This window comes from Schistocerca nitens, chromosome 6 (assembly GCF_023898315.1).
Source record: "Schistocerca nitens isolate TAMUIC-IGC-003100 chromosome 6, iqSchNite1.1, whole genome shotgun sequence".
NCBI classification, from domain to species: domain Eukaryota; kingdom Metazoa; phylum Arthropoda; class Insecta; order Orthoptera; family Acrididae; genus Schistocerca; species Schistocerca nitens.
In genome coordinates this window covers 474,956,697-474,973,850 of record NC_064619.1, presented here as the reverse complement: position 1 = coordinate 474,973,850, position 17,154 = coordinate 474,956,697, and the positions used below count along the sequence as shown (strand labels likewise).

Here is a 17,154-nt window from a genome sequence, read left to right as displayed (position 1 = left end):
ATGAGTAAAGTTATCTAGAATGACAATTTTATGCCATTGCACTACGGCTGAGTTGAATATATGTTTTATTATCGGCTAAACGGGAAGGAGTGCACGAGCTAAGTCCACAGACGCAGTCAGATGCAGGTTGGTGACTCTCATTTATTTTTACCACTAAACTTTCATGCAGTCAGATGTGTATTTTGAGTATTAATTTTCCAACAATATTTTCATGCAGTCAGATAAAGTTCAGTTCAGTTAAATACGCAGTCAGATGCAAGTTTTATTAAAGACTAAAGCAGTCACATGCAGTTCAGTCTAGTTTAAATAGAGAATTTTTATTAACAACACTTTCACGTGGAATGCAATTTCGGGACCTAAACATTGTGGAAAGAGGCTGATATCGAGGAGCATTCCTAATGGTGTGGGAAGGGCTTACATTTACCATTCAAACCTCTATGCATGAAATTGTACGAGTAAATCGGTAAGGTTGAACTGCTGTCAGGTATCGTGACGAGATCTTGGAACTTCATTTGCGGGTGTTGCGATATGCCCAGACTTCATATTGATGGAGGATAATGCTCGACCTCATAGAGCACAAGTGGCTGATGTTTTCTTGGAAACGCAAGATACTGCCTGCTGAGTCTCCCGATTTGAATCCCGTAGAGCATGTTTGGGATGCATTAGGGAGCCGCCGTGAATCATGTCAGCAATCACCAACCACTCTCCAAGACTAGTGAGCAACCGTGCAAGAAGAAAAGGCGTTATTGCCCCAATATGAGACTGATGACATCATTTACGGCATCCCCCATCGTTGCTAGGCCTGTAATGCTGCCAGAGGTGGTGACATCCCATACCGAGCACAATAGCCAGTTGTCTGAATGTGTGTGAAAATCCGTTAAACCGGAAAAAAGAAAATTTTTGTCTGCCGTTATGGATGTTGCAGTTGTTCACGTTTTTTTTTACATTGTTTCTACCTTACTATCACCTTTTTGTACTGTTTTGAGGCAAAAGAAAAGCAACCTTGCAAAATTTCCATTTGTTGGTTTAATTTTGGGCGCCAGTCTATATTAAGAAAGAAAGGTGTCAATCTTGAAAGGACTGAGTCTCAGAAGGTTGCTTTTTTAGACCGTAAGGACGCACATACGCAACAACGCATATCGCTTCGACAGACTTCGATAAGATCTCCACTGGTCAAATTGATGCTTTGTATAGGGACGTGGGGGCCAGTCTACTGCAACAGCATGAGAAGAGCCGTACGTCAGTTGCTTTTGCTTCATGTTCCTTAAACCATCTGGAATAGTGGTATTCAGTCTATGGATTGGAAGCTTTGACTGTGCTGTTTGCGTTAGAGTAGTTCGGGCTATATGTTGAGTACACCCATTTTGAGCTGGAAACTGACAGTCAGGCAATTAGAAGGGTTCTAGGTTGGCCCAGGACAACCGGTAGGGTGGCGAGATGTGCTCACGTATATATCCAGGTTTGGCATATTAAGGGCATGTATAATAGTGTGGTGGATGCTTTGAGACGCAAGTTTGAGGTCCGACCGCTACATGAGCAAGAGTCTGAATTGTTAGTGGAAAGTTCTGTGGATATTAATGTTATGCCATCAGGGTTCTCGGTGCTTTTTGGGAGCATAGAGAGTTCGCAGAATGAAGACCCGGAGTACTGTCGAGAAAATAAATTGAGGTGAGGATTGTTCTTTTTATTTATTAAGGAGAGGTGTTTTCTGTTTTCAAAAAGGTGGTGTGCACGGAACAAATGACGTGGTCTCTGCTGATACTGTCACCTGTCTTTTGCGGTATTTCCTCAGGTCGCATACGGGTTGACATCTGAGGGAGGAGGTGAAAGAGCGTTTCTTTTGGACCGGAATGGACACTGAAGGATTGTCAAGTGTATGCAATGAGTAAACTTGCTCAGAATATCTTAATCGGATATCTGCCTTCCAAACTAATATAGGAACCAATGACTTTGTTGGGCCGTTACTTCTTTCCAAAAGAGGTAATGTGTATTTCTTTCTTGCTGTCGATGCCTTCTCGCGATTCACCTGATTAGCCCTCACCAGAGCGGCCACGGCGCAACCAAAGGTAAATGCGATAAATGCTGGCCTGTGCAAGAGGTATTACTCGTAACTGTTACATAACAAATCAGATCTGCAATAAAAACAAATTTGATAACGTTTAAAAGGAGTTTCTGTGAGATTCAACTAGTGACAGAACACTTCTCTGTTGGTGAAATGAAATTTAATACAAAAATAGACTGATATTGACTGCTTCACCTACGAGGTCATACACTGTAATGACAATTACTTGTTACACTGTAAACTTTCAAAATTATTCTTTCTTTCGCATACTATGAATCACAAAGAAAATGTCTCAGATAGAGCGACTAGAAGACAAATAGCAGTTATAGAAGCATGCATAACTAAGGGGAACATAGAGACCGCTACAGGAAACATAAGGAGAGCTTTGGAGGAAAGAGAAGCAGCTATATGAATATCAGGAGCTCAGATGGAAAACCAGTACTAAACAAAGATGGGAAAGCTGAAATGGCTCTGAGCACAATGCGACTTAACTTCTTTGGTCATCAGTTGCCTAGAACTTAGAACTAATTAAACCTAACTAACCTAAGGACATCACACACATCCATGCCCGAGGCAGGATTCGAACCTACGACCGTAGCGGTCGCTCGACTCCAGACTGTAGCGCCTACAACCACACGGCCACTCTGGTCGGCGGGAAAGCTGAAAGGTAGAAGTGATATGTAAAGGACTTCACACAAGGGAAACCAAAGAAATTTAATAGACGGGGAAGAAAACGTAGTAGATGAAGATGAGACGGCAGATATGGTATTGCGAGTAGAATTTGACTGAGCTCTGGAGGACTTAAGTCGACTCAAGACCGCTGTAGCAGAAGTCATTCCCTCAGAACTACTGATATTCGTGGGAGAGCGAACCGTGGCTATTCCATCTGGTGTGCAAGGTGTACTAAACAGCGCAAGTACACTCAGACTTCAAGAAGAATGTAATAATACCAGTCCCACAGAAAGCAGGTGCTGATCGAACTAACAGTTTGATTAGCCACTACTGCAAAATACTAACACGAATTATATATATATAGGAATGGAGTAACTGGTAGAAGCCAACCTCAGGGAAGATCAGTTTGGATTCCAGCGAAATGTAGAAAAGCGATGCAGTATTGACCCTACAACTTACCTTAGAAGATAGATTAAGTAAACGCAAACAGTCATTTACAGCAGTTGTAGACTTAGAGTCAGCCTTTGACAATGTCGATTAGAATACACTCTTTGAAATTCTGAAGAAAGTAGGGATAAAATGTTGGAAGAGAAATGTTATACATAATTTGTATAGAAACCAGATGGCAGTTATAAAGGTTCGTGGGCATGAAAGAGAAACAAAGATTGAGTTGGGGGAGAGAGAGAGAGAGAGAGAGAGAGAGAGAGAGAGAGAGAGAGAGAAAGTTGTAGACTATCCGCAATGTTATTCAATTTATACATTGAGCATGCCGTAAAGGAAACCAAAGAACCATTTCGAGAAGGAATTATAGTTTAGGAAAAAGAGGAAAACTCTGAGATTCGTTCGTCATTGTAATTCAGCCAGAGACAGGAAAGGAGTTGGAGGAGCAGCTGAACGAAATGGATAGCATCTTGAAAGATGGATGTAAGAGGAACTCAAAAAAGCAAATCAAGGGTAACGGAATGTGATGAAGTTAAAGTAGGTGACGCTGAAGAATTAGATTAGGAAATGATACACTAAAAGTAACAGATTAGTTCTGCTGTTTGGGGATTAAAATAACTTACGATAGCCGAAGCAGAGCGGATATAAAATGTAGAATAACAATGAGAAGAAAGAGTTTCGGAAGAAGAGAAATGTGTTAACATCGAATATACCGGTAAATATAAGTTTCAGGAAGTCGTTTCTGAAGGCATTTGTTCGGAGTGCAGCCTTGTACGGAGGTGAGACGTGGACGATAAGCAATTCAGACGAGAAGAGAAAAGGAGCTTTTGAAACGTAGTGCTACAGGAGAATTCTGAAGATTAGGTGGTTAGATCTCGTAAAAGTGATGACGAACTAAATAGATTAAAGGGAAAAGAAATTTGTGACATAACTTGACAAAAAAATAAATCGGTTGATAGGACACAATCTGAGACATCAAGGAATAGTCAGTTTAGCATTTGAGGGCAGTGTGGGAGACTGACAGACGAGCACAGTAAACAGGTTCAAATGGATGTGGGTTGCAGTAGTTACTTGGAGACGAACAGACATGCACGGGATAGAATAGCGTGGAGAGCTGCATCAAACCAGTCTTCGGACTGTAGACCACAACAACAAAATGAACGGTCACTGAAGGTATCACCATCTTTGACGATTTGAGGAGACACGTATGACAAGTGATACTTCGAAAGTAGAAGCGCGAGACAATGGTAAGGCAGCGTGTCCGCCTGTGCCACGCTTGAGCGGGACAAAGCAGTCGTATATGTGCCGACCTTTGTTAGCCCTTGGTCTTCTTCAAGTGGTTCTGTTTGCTGCTTCCATGTTTTTTGCGGTGGGCAACTGATATAATAACATGCTTCGCATTTTCTTTCTGATGGTCATTCTTATTGTGTTTTGCATTTTAGCAGCTTGGTGTAATATTTCTTTGCTGCATTTTCAGATGTTTAATGTGCCTTTTCTTGTGTTCAAATTCAAGGTTAGTTGTTCAGTGACGTTGTCCGCTTTCGATGCACATGGTTAAGAATCGGGTTTTCATTAACGATTAGAAAAATATGCGTGCTGAATACATCACATCTCGTTTATTTGATTCCAGGACTTTTAACGTATCTAGCTTGGCGAATTATTTATCTTGCGTCCCTGCAGTCCAAGTGCAGCACATACAGACAAATTTACTCTTTCTTGTATCATTGATTCGAAATAATTATAAATTGGATGGCAATTCCTATGATTGATTTACATTTTTGTGTCACTGATGAATTCATGATGCGATTACTTATATGGCACCTGCAAGCATTTCATTTAAAATATGAATTCTGAACCGTATCCTGCCTTCAGCCGGAATGTTAGCCGATTTGAGGCACAACTGCTATCAGTATTAACATTTTCAGAACGGCAATGTGAAGAAACCTTTTATTGTACTCAGCATGGTATACAGGCCCGAAGGTACGCGATGGTTTGTAGATTCCGAGACTATCTGTTATTTATGTTCGTCGTGGTTACTATAGATCTTTATATTTCAGGATTTGGATATAAATGTGACATTTTATCAACCGGAGCCACACATGCTCGCTGGACACCATTCACCTGTTAGGTGTACGTTATATGCAGTCCACGACTCAGGTTATGAAATTTCTGGAAGTATATGTGATCATAAAATTCACTCGAATATTCGTTTATGTCCACAATTCTTCCCACTGAACCGAATTAACACTAACACCTTTTTAACGTGTGAAATATGGTCAAATTTGAGACTTTACTTGAGTCAAACTTTCACAGTATGTAGAGAGGAGCACTTATTCAGCAATTTTGTTTTTTAAAAAAAGGAAGTACTGTGATTTACTCAGAACGATGCACAAAATGGATTGGCTAAAAGAGTGACTAATTCTGTGGCAGTATAGGCCTACACCACTGTCACCAAATATCCATTTAACGGTTGTTTTCTGAAATCATTCGAACACCAACAATATTTCAATACTTCTACTGGATAAGTATGAAATTATAGATGTCTCACTTAGAAACGATATAGTAGCTCAACAATTTAGTAGATAAACACTTAGCGCAATATGAAAACCTTGCAGCCCTGAGTATACTGTAATTGCCGGCCGTGGTGGCCGAGCGGTTCTAGGCGCTTAGTCCGGAACCGCGCGACTGCTACGGTCGCAGGTTAGAATCCTGCCTCGGGCATGGATGTGTGTGATATCCTTAGGTTAGTTAGGTTGAAGTAGTTCTACGTTCTAGGGGACTGATGACCACACCTGTTAAGTCCCATGGTGCTCAGAGCCATTTGAACCATTTTTTATACTGTAATTTGCTACAACCGTTTATTTAGCGTCTCGAGTATTCACATTATGAGTACGGATGATACGCGACGCATTCCATGTAGATAATGTCCTAACTTCAGATATTTATCCATTGACGATGATTGTGAGGAAAGGCACCGATCTCTTAAATTTCTTTATCCCAACTGTCGCATTTTAATAATTGAAACTCAGTTTTCCAAATTTTAACATTGTTCATTAATGATAGAACTGTACAATTATCTAACAGGATCTTCAACTTTTGTAGTCCTGTCTTCCTCAGTTGCGTGTAATATTACGGTATACTGATAATTTTTACTTTATGGACCGGCTGAATACAACCGAATGAAACACAATTTTCGTGCCATACGCGTTTCGCCTTTATTTTCTGCATGGCATCTTCAGTACCCTGGGATATGTACATATTTTTGCTTTTAAGTTTGCATTTTGGTCAAGGTAAACTAAACAGGATTTTTTTAAAAATATTCCAGGCCCTTGCAGAAAATAATGGCGAAACGCGTGCGGCTCGAAAATTGTGTTTCATTCAGCTGTAATCAGACGGTCCATAAAGTAAAAATTATCAACATACCGTAATATTTACATCAGCAATTTCTTTGCGAATTCTCTTAATCAACAACTTCAGCATTCATATGCCTTCGTTCAGTCTTAGACGTCTTCATATGCTGTGATAGTCTCCTACGCACAACATACTCGAAACAGAAATTTACATTCTAGCCTGCATCTATAATTTTTACCTTGTACTACTCCTTCCGGTGACAAATTAATTATCTCGTGATGGGTGCGTTCAAAAAGCCTATTATTTCTTCTGAGTTACCCATGGACTTTTGTCATTACTATTCTTTCAAGTGCCTTTTAATAATTCTTTTGTTAACGATATGTAGGTTGTATATGACTATATGTATCTGAATAAACGTAATTTGTGATTTGTCCAATGCTTTAATTTATTGAAGTAACTTCAATGAGCTGGGACACGTACGTGTATTTTCTTCCTTGAATGCTATATGTAAGTGACGAGCATATGTATTCCACGCCAAAGTATTCGGCTGACTATTTGGGGAAACCATCGTAAACTTTAAACCATGATGGCTGGACAGTGATTTGATCTGTGGTCGTCCCCAAATCCAGCCAAAAATCTTAACCACCGCGCTACCTCGACCTGCCAAATAACGTACTCCAAATCTGCAACGTTGTTGGAGGTGGCAGGAGGGGGGGGGGGAGGATAAGGGAATAAAATTATAGCACATGGTTAACTGTATTAACTGTAAGATAACGATTTATTTGAAGAACAAGGACGACACTAGTTTAACAGACTGATAATTGGGTTCATTCAGGTTTGAGCAGCTCTGGATGTTTGCCAATGTAGGTTCCCTCGGGGTCGTACTTGGCCTGCAGAGGCTTCCAGAGGTCGTCCCTCTTCTGGATGAGGAACCTGATCACCTTGTTGGCGCCCTCCTTCTGCTTCTCGTTGCATTTGCTGCAGTCAGTCACCAGAGCGTCGGGGATGGTCGCTGAAACACACAGAAAGGTGCACACGCTTGTCGTTATCCAACATGTTGCACAAAACCTCTTACAGGATTTGTAAATTTACTATATGACGATAATACTAAATTACGTCGAAAATTAGAAATAGTAACTCAAAATTTATAAACGAAACGTTGGTTTATCTTCGTGGTGTCGTCCAAAGAGCAGGGTGCCAAAGTAAGGTTGGCACCATAGAATAGCCGCTGTATGCCGCACCGACCAATGACAAACTGCGGCATAGCCACGCGTCCTGAAACTCCTCCACGCCATCACAACGGCTCGTCTACTTACGGCTGAGCAGAGGAATGCTCGCCACAGTACTCAATCAAAGATCAAGATGACACCATAGTCTTAGATGGGCCACCAGTGTATTAAATGTTTCAGGCAGAACATTATATGAATATTATGTCAGTTATTCTTCACATGAGAGTAATGAAAATTTGTCTATATCAAGTGATAGTTTAAGATTCAGAGACAGTTGTAAATACTCAGAACATTCCTGTGAAAATGGATTGTGTAAAAGTTAAGTACATCTTGATCTCTATATTGTAATAATATGAACTAACGTTTTATATGTTATAGTTCTACTCAGTCTCCTACTGCAGCAAACCAAAGAACTCACAATTGTGACAGTGAGTGTACTTCCGTACGTCGCAACAATCTCAGTGACCTGGTTCTTTAAAAATATCCTTACTGCACTGTGTAAGCAGATAAAATTCATGGTAATCTCTGCAACTCCATCGAAAATACTATTCAGACAAGTAACAGACTTAACGGTACGGTTACAGTATCTTTGTCGTTAGGCAGCGTCACACTCGTCTTGAAACTTCTTCTATGGTCGACGTTTCGATTCCTCTCCCTGGATCATCTTCAGGATTTCACCTGTGTCCCTGAACCCAGCGACACCCGTGAGGGCCAGAAGAAGATCCCAGGAGGCGAATCGAAAAGATGAGCTTAAAAGAAATTCGAAGTGGACTAAGACGTGGCTTCACGAATTATTAGGGAAGAGCATAAACATCAAAACCAGACGAAAATGTGATTGGCATGTAAATTGCCCATCTCAACTATTCGCAAGCAAAACTGCACGTCTTAGCAGAGAGACAGTTGAGTGATAACCTGCTCACGAAATAAAAGACCTTCGGTAACGCGAATAAGCAAAATATCTATGTAATACCTACAGCTTACTCCAATTTTCCTCATAATTTTGAACGCCTTCCAACATTTTACATTACCGAAAGCTTTTTCTATGTTGATAAATACTATGAAAGTCTCACTACTTTTCTTAAGACTTCCCACCATTATCAACCGTAGCGTCAGAACTACTTTTGTGGCGCGTTTATCTTTCTGAAAGCCATACTGATCGCCATCTAACAGCTCCTCGACTTTCTTTTCTATTATTCTGTTTATTATCCACGTCAGCATCTTGGATGAATAAGCTATTGTGCAGATTGTGCGATAGTTCAAAAATGGTTCAAATGGCTCTGAGCACTATGGGACTCAACTTCTGAGGTCATCAGTCCCCTAGAACTTAGAACTACTTAAACTTATCTAACCTAATGACATCACACACGTCCATGCCCGAGGCAGAATTCGAACCTGCGACCGTAGCGTTCGCGTGATTCCAGACTGTAGCGCCTAGAACCGCTCGGCCCCCCGGCCGGCTGCGATAGTTCCCATGCTTGTCTTGAATCCGTGCAATCCCTAAGATCATCTTTATCACGTTTATTAATTTTGTATTATATGATCATCAAGTTAATCTGAGCAGATAAGAAAACTGAATAAGTCTCAAAGAAAAACTAAATGAGCAGTACGCACAAATCACTAACAGAGGCGGAAGACAGAATAAGTGATAGAAGAAATCTATCGACTGGGTTCAGACCCCAAGCTGAGGTTCGGACGCAACGTTTAACTGACATTGGATCTATGATTGGATGGTCTAGCCAGTTTAATGGTTTAAGTGAGGCAGGCGCCTACCACCTCGAAAAGGACCGTGCCTGGTATATATCTCTACAGTCTAAAATTAACAGTAAGAGCAACATCAAGGTAGCATACTTCACAGTTTCGTTACACTTTGAACACGTGTTATAAATAAATCTAACGGTCACATGCAGTCTCAGCGTTATGGAACTCGATTAAACTCAAAGTCACATCCGTTATAAGCCGTAAAACTAGGTCAGTATTTGAAACGTTGGTCTGCAAGGTTAAAACAGTTGTCCATTCAGCCTGAAAGTGGACATCTGTTTTCTGTCTGACTTCCAGTAAGCAGCGCTATTAGAAATAGTTGTCAATTTTCATAGACAACAGGTAGTATCTAGGACATCGAGTAACGACCAGATGACATTACAGATTTTATGTACTCCTGGAACAGTATCATCTCGGTTTAAGCCATAAGTGTACTATCTTACAGGCCCTAGAGTTCATGACGACATTCCCGGTAAGGGAAGAATATGGCACGTTCAAACAAGAATTTCTGAAGACATTCTCAGGAACTGTCACTGCCTTCAAGAGATACAGCTACATAACTTATCAACTGACAGCTTATGGAATAGAAATTGTAGGCAATAAGATATCTGCCCAGCACTAACTGCACGATTTGAGTGAAAATGACTGCTCTTCATGCATATCTGGCCCTTTTTTTCGGTTAGTGAGTAGGGTAATTCATCATCGTTTATGAATTTACTGAGCGCTTTTCAAGTCAGTGTCTGCGTTGCTGTGGGTGATAAGGCCCAGGGAAGTGCGTTATTGACGGGATAACGTTATTTCCAATGTTCTGACATGGAAGTCTAACACCTACTGGAAGATAGACGACATGACTGTAAAAGAGGGAACGAGAAAAAGAGATTCGAATCAAATTTCGCAATGTGATGACAGTTTTTTTGTTAGTGTGAGTGTATGGATAAGAAAACTGGTCTTCAAAGAAGAAGGCCCATAATGAACTGAAATATAACTCTTTAGATGGTTCAGATATGTTCGGAAGAGCAGATGAAATCATGAACGACTGAATAACGATAAAACAAGGTACGCTGACGATAACAAGAAAAAAAGAGTAGAAACGATGTGGTGAGAGCACACAGTGTTAATTTTTTAGGAAATGAGTCGCACGCAAAGACTGCATTAAAGTAAAGATATGTTATTTGGGCGACGAAAATCTAGTGAATCGGGAGAAAGACGCCTCTGCGTAAACATAAGAACAAGGAAAGGGCACAGAATTTTGTCTGTTATAAATGCCAATAACACAGCTATTCTTTATACATGTATGTAAAATTACTTTCTGGAGAACTTCACGTGGTTCATCAGGTCCTTGATTATTTTGGCATTCTTCGGGAATACGTTTTGCTTTGTATAAAATACATATACTACTTCGCAAATGTAAATAATAGATGTTGTCCAAACGCTTTCCCTCATACACCACTAAATTAGTGCTCCATGGCACGTTTCGAATCAGTTGTGCATTAAAGATGACATAGATTGTACTTGGAAAGTATGCAGATAGTTACATATCTCGTCAGTTAATCATATTTACGATAAATCTTTGGGCATGGAACGTTTCTTTTTGAAAACGTCATATGTGCTAGGCGGATACAACGGAGCTAGTCATATAAGATAGGGCTGGCCATACATCGCAGGGGACATAGTTCTACACAAGGATTGTCTGCTACAGCAACACGATGACCGTTTACCAGGAGAAATAATTTTTCTATCACGTTTGATGCTCTCCTGATATGTTACATACTGCTAAGGCTCTATCGACTTCCATCAAATGTTGTAGCTGAAACTATATAAATTTCGCCGAAGCACTTCTTCATTGTCTTCAATCGATGATTTTAATTATTAGTGATAAGTCTCAGGAAGGAGAAACGCGGCACTGACCAGTCTAAAATCTAGAAGGCTAGAGAGCATGCGGCCTCAAGACAACAGAGAAGTCAGTACTTCAGGACTACATCAATGGCGGGATAGCCCACCCCATGGTCATTCTAGCGATGACGGCGTCATCAGAGTGATCTGGTAATGGACCACTGTCTCGCCCACTTGTCTCTCCCTATGACAATTAACGCTGTACCAACATTATCACCTGCAGGTGATGAACAGATCCTTCGCTGAAATACAGCACAACTGTTGAGCATCATTCGATGCATCTTTCGAGATGCCGCAGAACTATCTCTAATCTGCATTTGAAAGCGTTTCTATTGTCTATTGGAAGTTTGATTTTCCTGTATAAGCTGTCTTAACGTGGTATACATCTGTTTGGTACCGGAGGAAATTTGAGTACAAGAGCGTGCAGATGATGTTCCCCACCGAGTGCTATGTTAGTAAACACCACTATTGTACTCATAATCGTTTGATTGTCTACAATAGATTTAATCAGCTAGTAAATGCAGTCTGAGGATGTGGCTAACATTACCACCGCTTTAACTGTTGCCGACAAAATACACATTTCATAAACTCCACACTTAATTACTGTTAATTTTTGTTCATTTAACGATTACTTTTCTTTAAGGTAGGTATTAATTTAAAACGTTACCTTCTAGGACAGCAACAAATGATTAAAAAGTTAGCCGATTTTTATGTCTCCATTAACAGCGTCAGTCTTATGGCAAAAGCATCTGAGGCGAAAAGTTGTAATAGGTCTAAAACACTGTCTTTACGGTTTAAGCCTTCACCAGTATTTAAGCACAAGACCTTAAACCTACTTTGTTGGTACACTATAGTAAGCGAAGGTGCTGTATTCTTGAAAGCTGAAGTGAAATGAAAGCTGAAGTGTAGGATCAGACACACTCAGTGTTAAAGCACTAATCTGACGCGTTTCGTAGGCATAACCATCAGAAATATTCACACAAAAGAATCTTCACTGCATGGAATACATTTACAAATGCTCGTTCACAAGTCCTCAGTGTACTTTCATTAACGTAAAAAAAAAAATGATAAAAACACGTGAAAGTCAATAAATATTTCGTGTTCAGCTCCATTACAACTATGCAATCTTCTTAAAATGTAGCCAATAAGCACCTTTGTTTCAGCAAAAATAGACGAGCAAATGCTGAGCGTGAACGTTAGTTGTGATCCACTGTTACAAATTCATGTTCGCCTCCACCAGATACTGCTACGTTGTAAGAAGAGGAACTAAATACAAGGGAAGTTATCACGAAATTTTTATTAACTGTTACACGTTTTTGTAACTTTTACCTTTTATACATCAATGAGAGTACTACGAGCACTTCGCGTGATATCCTGTCAGCAACGTCACAGTCCATAGTAACTGACGGAAAGTCATCGGGTAAAATACAAGTGATATCTGGCGTTGGCCAAGGAATTTTTGTATGCCCTCTGCTGTTCCTAATCTATACAAACGATTTAGGAGACAATCTGAGCAGCCCTCTTACATTTTTTGCTGATAATGCTGTCCTTTACCGACTCATAAATACGTTAGATGATCAAAACCAATAGTAAAATGATTTAGACAAGATATCTGTATGGTGCACAACGTGACAATTGATTCTAAACAATGAATAGTGTGAAGTCATCAACGTAAGTACTAAAAGGATTCTGGTAAATTTCGGTTACTCGATAGAACATACGATTCTAAAGGCTATGAATTTAATTAAATACCTAGTTATCACAATTATGAATAACTTAAATTAGTACCATCACAAGGATAATGTTCTGGAGAAAGCGAACCAAGACTGCGATTTATTGCAGCATGTCTACTGAAGAGACTGCCTGCGCTGCGCTTGTCCGCCCTCTTCTGCAGTACTGCTGCGAAGTGTGGTACAGCACGAGATAAGTTTGATGAAGTACATCCAGAAAGTTCAAAGAAGGGCAGCTCATTTGGCCTGTCGCGAAATAGGGGAGAGACTGTCACGGATAGGATACAAGAGTTGAGGTGGCAATCATGAAAAAATGCCTTTTTTCGTTGCGGCAGGATGTTTTCACGAAATTTCAGTCACCGACTTTCTCCTCCGAATTGAAAAAATGATGCTAATGAAATAAGAGAAATCGGAGCTAGAACAGAAAGATTTAAGTGTTCATTTTTTCCAGCGCTCTGTTCGAGAGTGGAGCTGTAGAGAAATGGCTGGAAGGTGGTTCGGTGACCCCTCTGTCAGGCACTATATTGCGAATTGCAAAGTAATCATGCAGATGTAAATGTAGATTACTGGATAAACGATTATAAATATATTCCAGGGAATAGAGATTTTTGTATGTAGGTACTTCTGGTGATAAAGGTAAATACTTCCCTAAAACGTTGGTTTAGTAATTGTTTACTGTGTATGGCTGAGCCTACAATTTACCCTTGAAGTTGAAAGCAGTCGGGACCTCACATCAGATCACGAAAACTTTCAAAATTAAGGTGAAGAGTTGTCAGAAAGTGCGAAGCCAACATATTTTTCCAAAACAAGTTGAGGGGTGTAGGACGTCAAACGGGCCGTCTTGGAGCAGGAGAGGCATCACAGGTCATTTTAATTTCCAGTGTCTATACTTTCACAAATAAATTCATAAAACTTTGTCAGCATCACCAGGAAGGATTCGGGATTCACACTCATTTCAGTGGAAGTTCGAAAACATAACAAAATAAATTTTTTTACGTGTGAAATTTCATGATTTTTTTTCACTTACTAATGGCTGCATTTGTTGCTATAGGTACACTTTTATTCATAAGTTAGAGAGATCCTTCGATGATTTTTGCACACCATACATACCATACTTACAGGTGTATGAAACTCTAGAATTTATTTAATTTATGAACAAACGAATGATCTGTTGTATTTTAAACTTCATATTTAGAAAAAACACATATTTTGTAGTTGATTACCTCAATTTTTACTACAGTTTTAATAGATTTGGGAAATTCTCGAGTTTCATACACCTTTAAGTATGGTTTGTGTGCTGTGAAAAATTCATCGAACCATCTCGCTTACTTATGAAGAAAAGTGTACCTGTAGCAACAAATGCTGCAATTAGTAAGTGAAAAAATGATGAAATTTCACATGTAAAAAAATTACTTCGTTATGTTTTCGAACTTCCACTGCTATGAGTGTGAATTGTGAATCCTTCCTGGTCATGCTGACAAAGTTTTATGAATTTATTTGTAAAAGTATAGACAGTGGAAATTAAAATGTCCTGTGGTGACTCTCCTGCTCCAAGTCGGCACGTTTGACGTCCTATCCCCCTTAACAACTTTTAGAATAGACATGTACCGTAAGTGCAATATAACTTTATACTATGCTCGAGGTGTGCTGGAATCGAAGAAAGGAAGTCGGCCTATTCCTTTGCTCCCAGCACATTCTGGCAAAGTGCTAAATTAATTTGGCCGTCTAGCACTACTTTTCTTCGCGTGGTCTACCAACAGCATGAGCGTCAACTGCAGAAATGCCTATTGATATGAAACTGCAGAGCGTTAATAGAGATCAAAAAAAGATATACATAGACAAATGGACCAGAGATCTAACCCCGCGGAACACCCAATTGTAGTTAATAATGCAGTATCGTAGACATGGGAGAGCGCTATTACAACACTCTAGTCACCTTTGAGTTCCTTGCCGTCTGGAGTGCAGCTGCTGTCGGCGTCGGAGACGATACACTCGTGGTACTTCTTGAGAAGGCGCTCGTTGTTCAGAATCTCGTCCAAGTCGATGTTATCGTACTTGGTGGTGTAAGCCGCTGCCGACGCGACCACGGCCGCCAGGGCCACGAGAACAAGGGTGAGGGCCTGCATGTCTGAGCGTTGCGTGCAAGAGCGAGTCCACGGACTTGGAGCCGCTGCTGCTCTTTATAAGCCGTCCGTCACACACACACACACACACGCGAGAGCGAGAGAGACGCAGAAAGAGAGAGATGGTAGGTGGGCGCAGAGTGTGGTGGAACGTGTCCTCTCCTCTTCTGCTTCTCCTCTCCCTTCCATTCCTCCCTCATTTCCTGCTCCTTCAGTATTCTCCCCCCACTCCCTCCCCTACTTGGCAATATTACAGCGCCACTTACAAGCTGCTGACGTATCTGCACAACATAACTGCCCGACATTGCTGACTGCATTATAAACCAGTTCCACTAAATTATGGAAACGCCTGGCTAGATGCCGTCATCAGTGGGTAATCTGCTATCGCATTCTGCATGCCAAGACCACACAACAGCAAGAATTAGTAGTAGCTGCAATATCCACAAACTTCGTATGAATTTCAGCTTGCATCAGCGAAGTCAGATGATTCGTTAAAATTTTACTACTTTATGTCACAATGGTGTGTCACTTCCGAGGAGTTGCTGCAGTTACGTAATTTTCGATGGTGTTTAACGTAAGAGATCTATTAAATAATCCACTTTTTTTAAAGCTTGTCTCATAAACGCAAATAGCAAAGGCACTAGCGAAACTAACGAATTAATTGTCTCGTAAAAGCTTGATCAAACTCAAGTTCCTGCGAGTTTTTTTATTACTTCATTACATTATTTGCTTTTGAATGGTTGAAATCCCATGTTGGAATTTTTATGTTTAAAACAATTGAAACAATTCAATTGCACTATCAGACCACACTGTTCGAATGTTCTAGTCGTTCTAGTTTTATTCGAGTGTAATAGAGAAATAAGAGGAAAGCATAGTTCATTTGGAACATTCTGGAGATGAACTCATTGTGCCAAATGCATAATGTATAGGTACGTGTACATTAAAGTCACTTCCCATTATCTAACCAGCTCGGTTCACTTTTCCAAGCAGTTCAGTGTTTGGCTCTACATATCGTCACTCATCGAACAAAAGAAGAGATGTGACAGGAAATTGAGTTCAGAAAACCTCTTATTTCCTCTCCTGAAGTCCCGTCGTCCATGGACTAGGGTAACGTCTCTGGCTACTAATAAAAAAATCAAAGGAAACGTACTGGGCAAAGGGTTCGAACCTCCTCACTGCTTAAATTTTGAATAAAACGAACTCCCGACGTAAAGAAGTTATCCATTTTCTGCCAACAGCCTTGTCAAAGAGGGTGGAGTAACGGATAGAGGTTGGGAGCACTCACTTGCCCTTAGGGAGGTACACTGCTCCTAAAAGTCGGAAAAATGCCCAATGATCAACGGCTGAGAACTGCAAAGGCATGGAACTAGCTGACTTAACGACATAATGCGTATCATAGGATACGTGGTCTGTAACTGAAGTGTCATGATGATCTCTCCTTTGCCAAAAGATTCCAGATTAGTTCCCCAGTGGAATTTCTCGGAGGGGACTGTAAGTGGTAGGTGAATATGAGAAAGAGATTTAATAACCAGCGACTGGATAACGTTTTACCAAATGGAGAATGAAATGTTAGAAGTATAAAAATAGTTGGAAAGATAGAAAAGCTAAAAAGGAAATGCAAAAGCTCAGTGTAGATCAAGTGGGGGTCAGCGAAGTGATATGGAAACAAGATAAGAATTTCTGGCAGACAAATATAGGGTAATATCAATAGCAGCAGAAAACGATGTAACGGGAGCAGGATTCGATATGAATAGGAAAGTAGGGCGTAGCGTGTGCTACAGTAAACAATTCAGTGATATATTTGTTCTAATTTCATTAGACAGCGAATATTTCAGGTATATATGTCAACGTCACAAGCAACCCATCAAAAGGCTAAGAAGAGGAGCATACTAAAC

General features: G+C 40.3%; 1 protein-coding gene across 1 annotated transcript; it reads right to left on the bottom strand.

The window, feature by feature from the left end:
• Nucleotides 1-7,276: 7,276 nt before the first annotated feature.
• On the bottom strand, nucleotides 7,277-15,301 carry LOC126262775 (ejaculatory bulb-specific protein 3-like). Its single transcript, XM_049959590.1, has 2 exons — nucleotides 15,073-15,301; nucleotides 7,277-7,538 (listed from the first exon to the last, which is right to left on the bottom strand). Exons 1-2 carry the CDS (start codon nucleotides 15,260-15,262, stop codon nucleotides 7,354-7,356), a joined length of 375 nt encoding a protein of 124 aa, XP_049815547.1. The 5' UTR covers nucleotides 15,263-15,301; the 3' UTR covers nucleotides 7,277-7,353.
• Between the last annotated feature and the right edge of the window lie 1,853 nt (nucleotides 15,302-17,154).

What these genes read in the sequence shown, in the direction of transcription:
- LOC126262775 (XM_049959590.1), bottom strand. Translation starts at nt 15,262, where the DNA reads ATGCAGGCCCTCACCCTTGTTCTCGTGGCCCTGGCGGCCGTGGTCGCG. An exon ending in AGACGGCAAGGAACTCAAAG is followed by an intron (nt 7,539 to 15,072) that starts GTGACTAGAGTG and finishes TGTGTGTTTCAG; the next exon opens with CGACCATCCCCGACGCTCTG.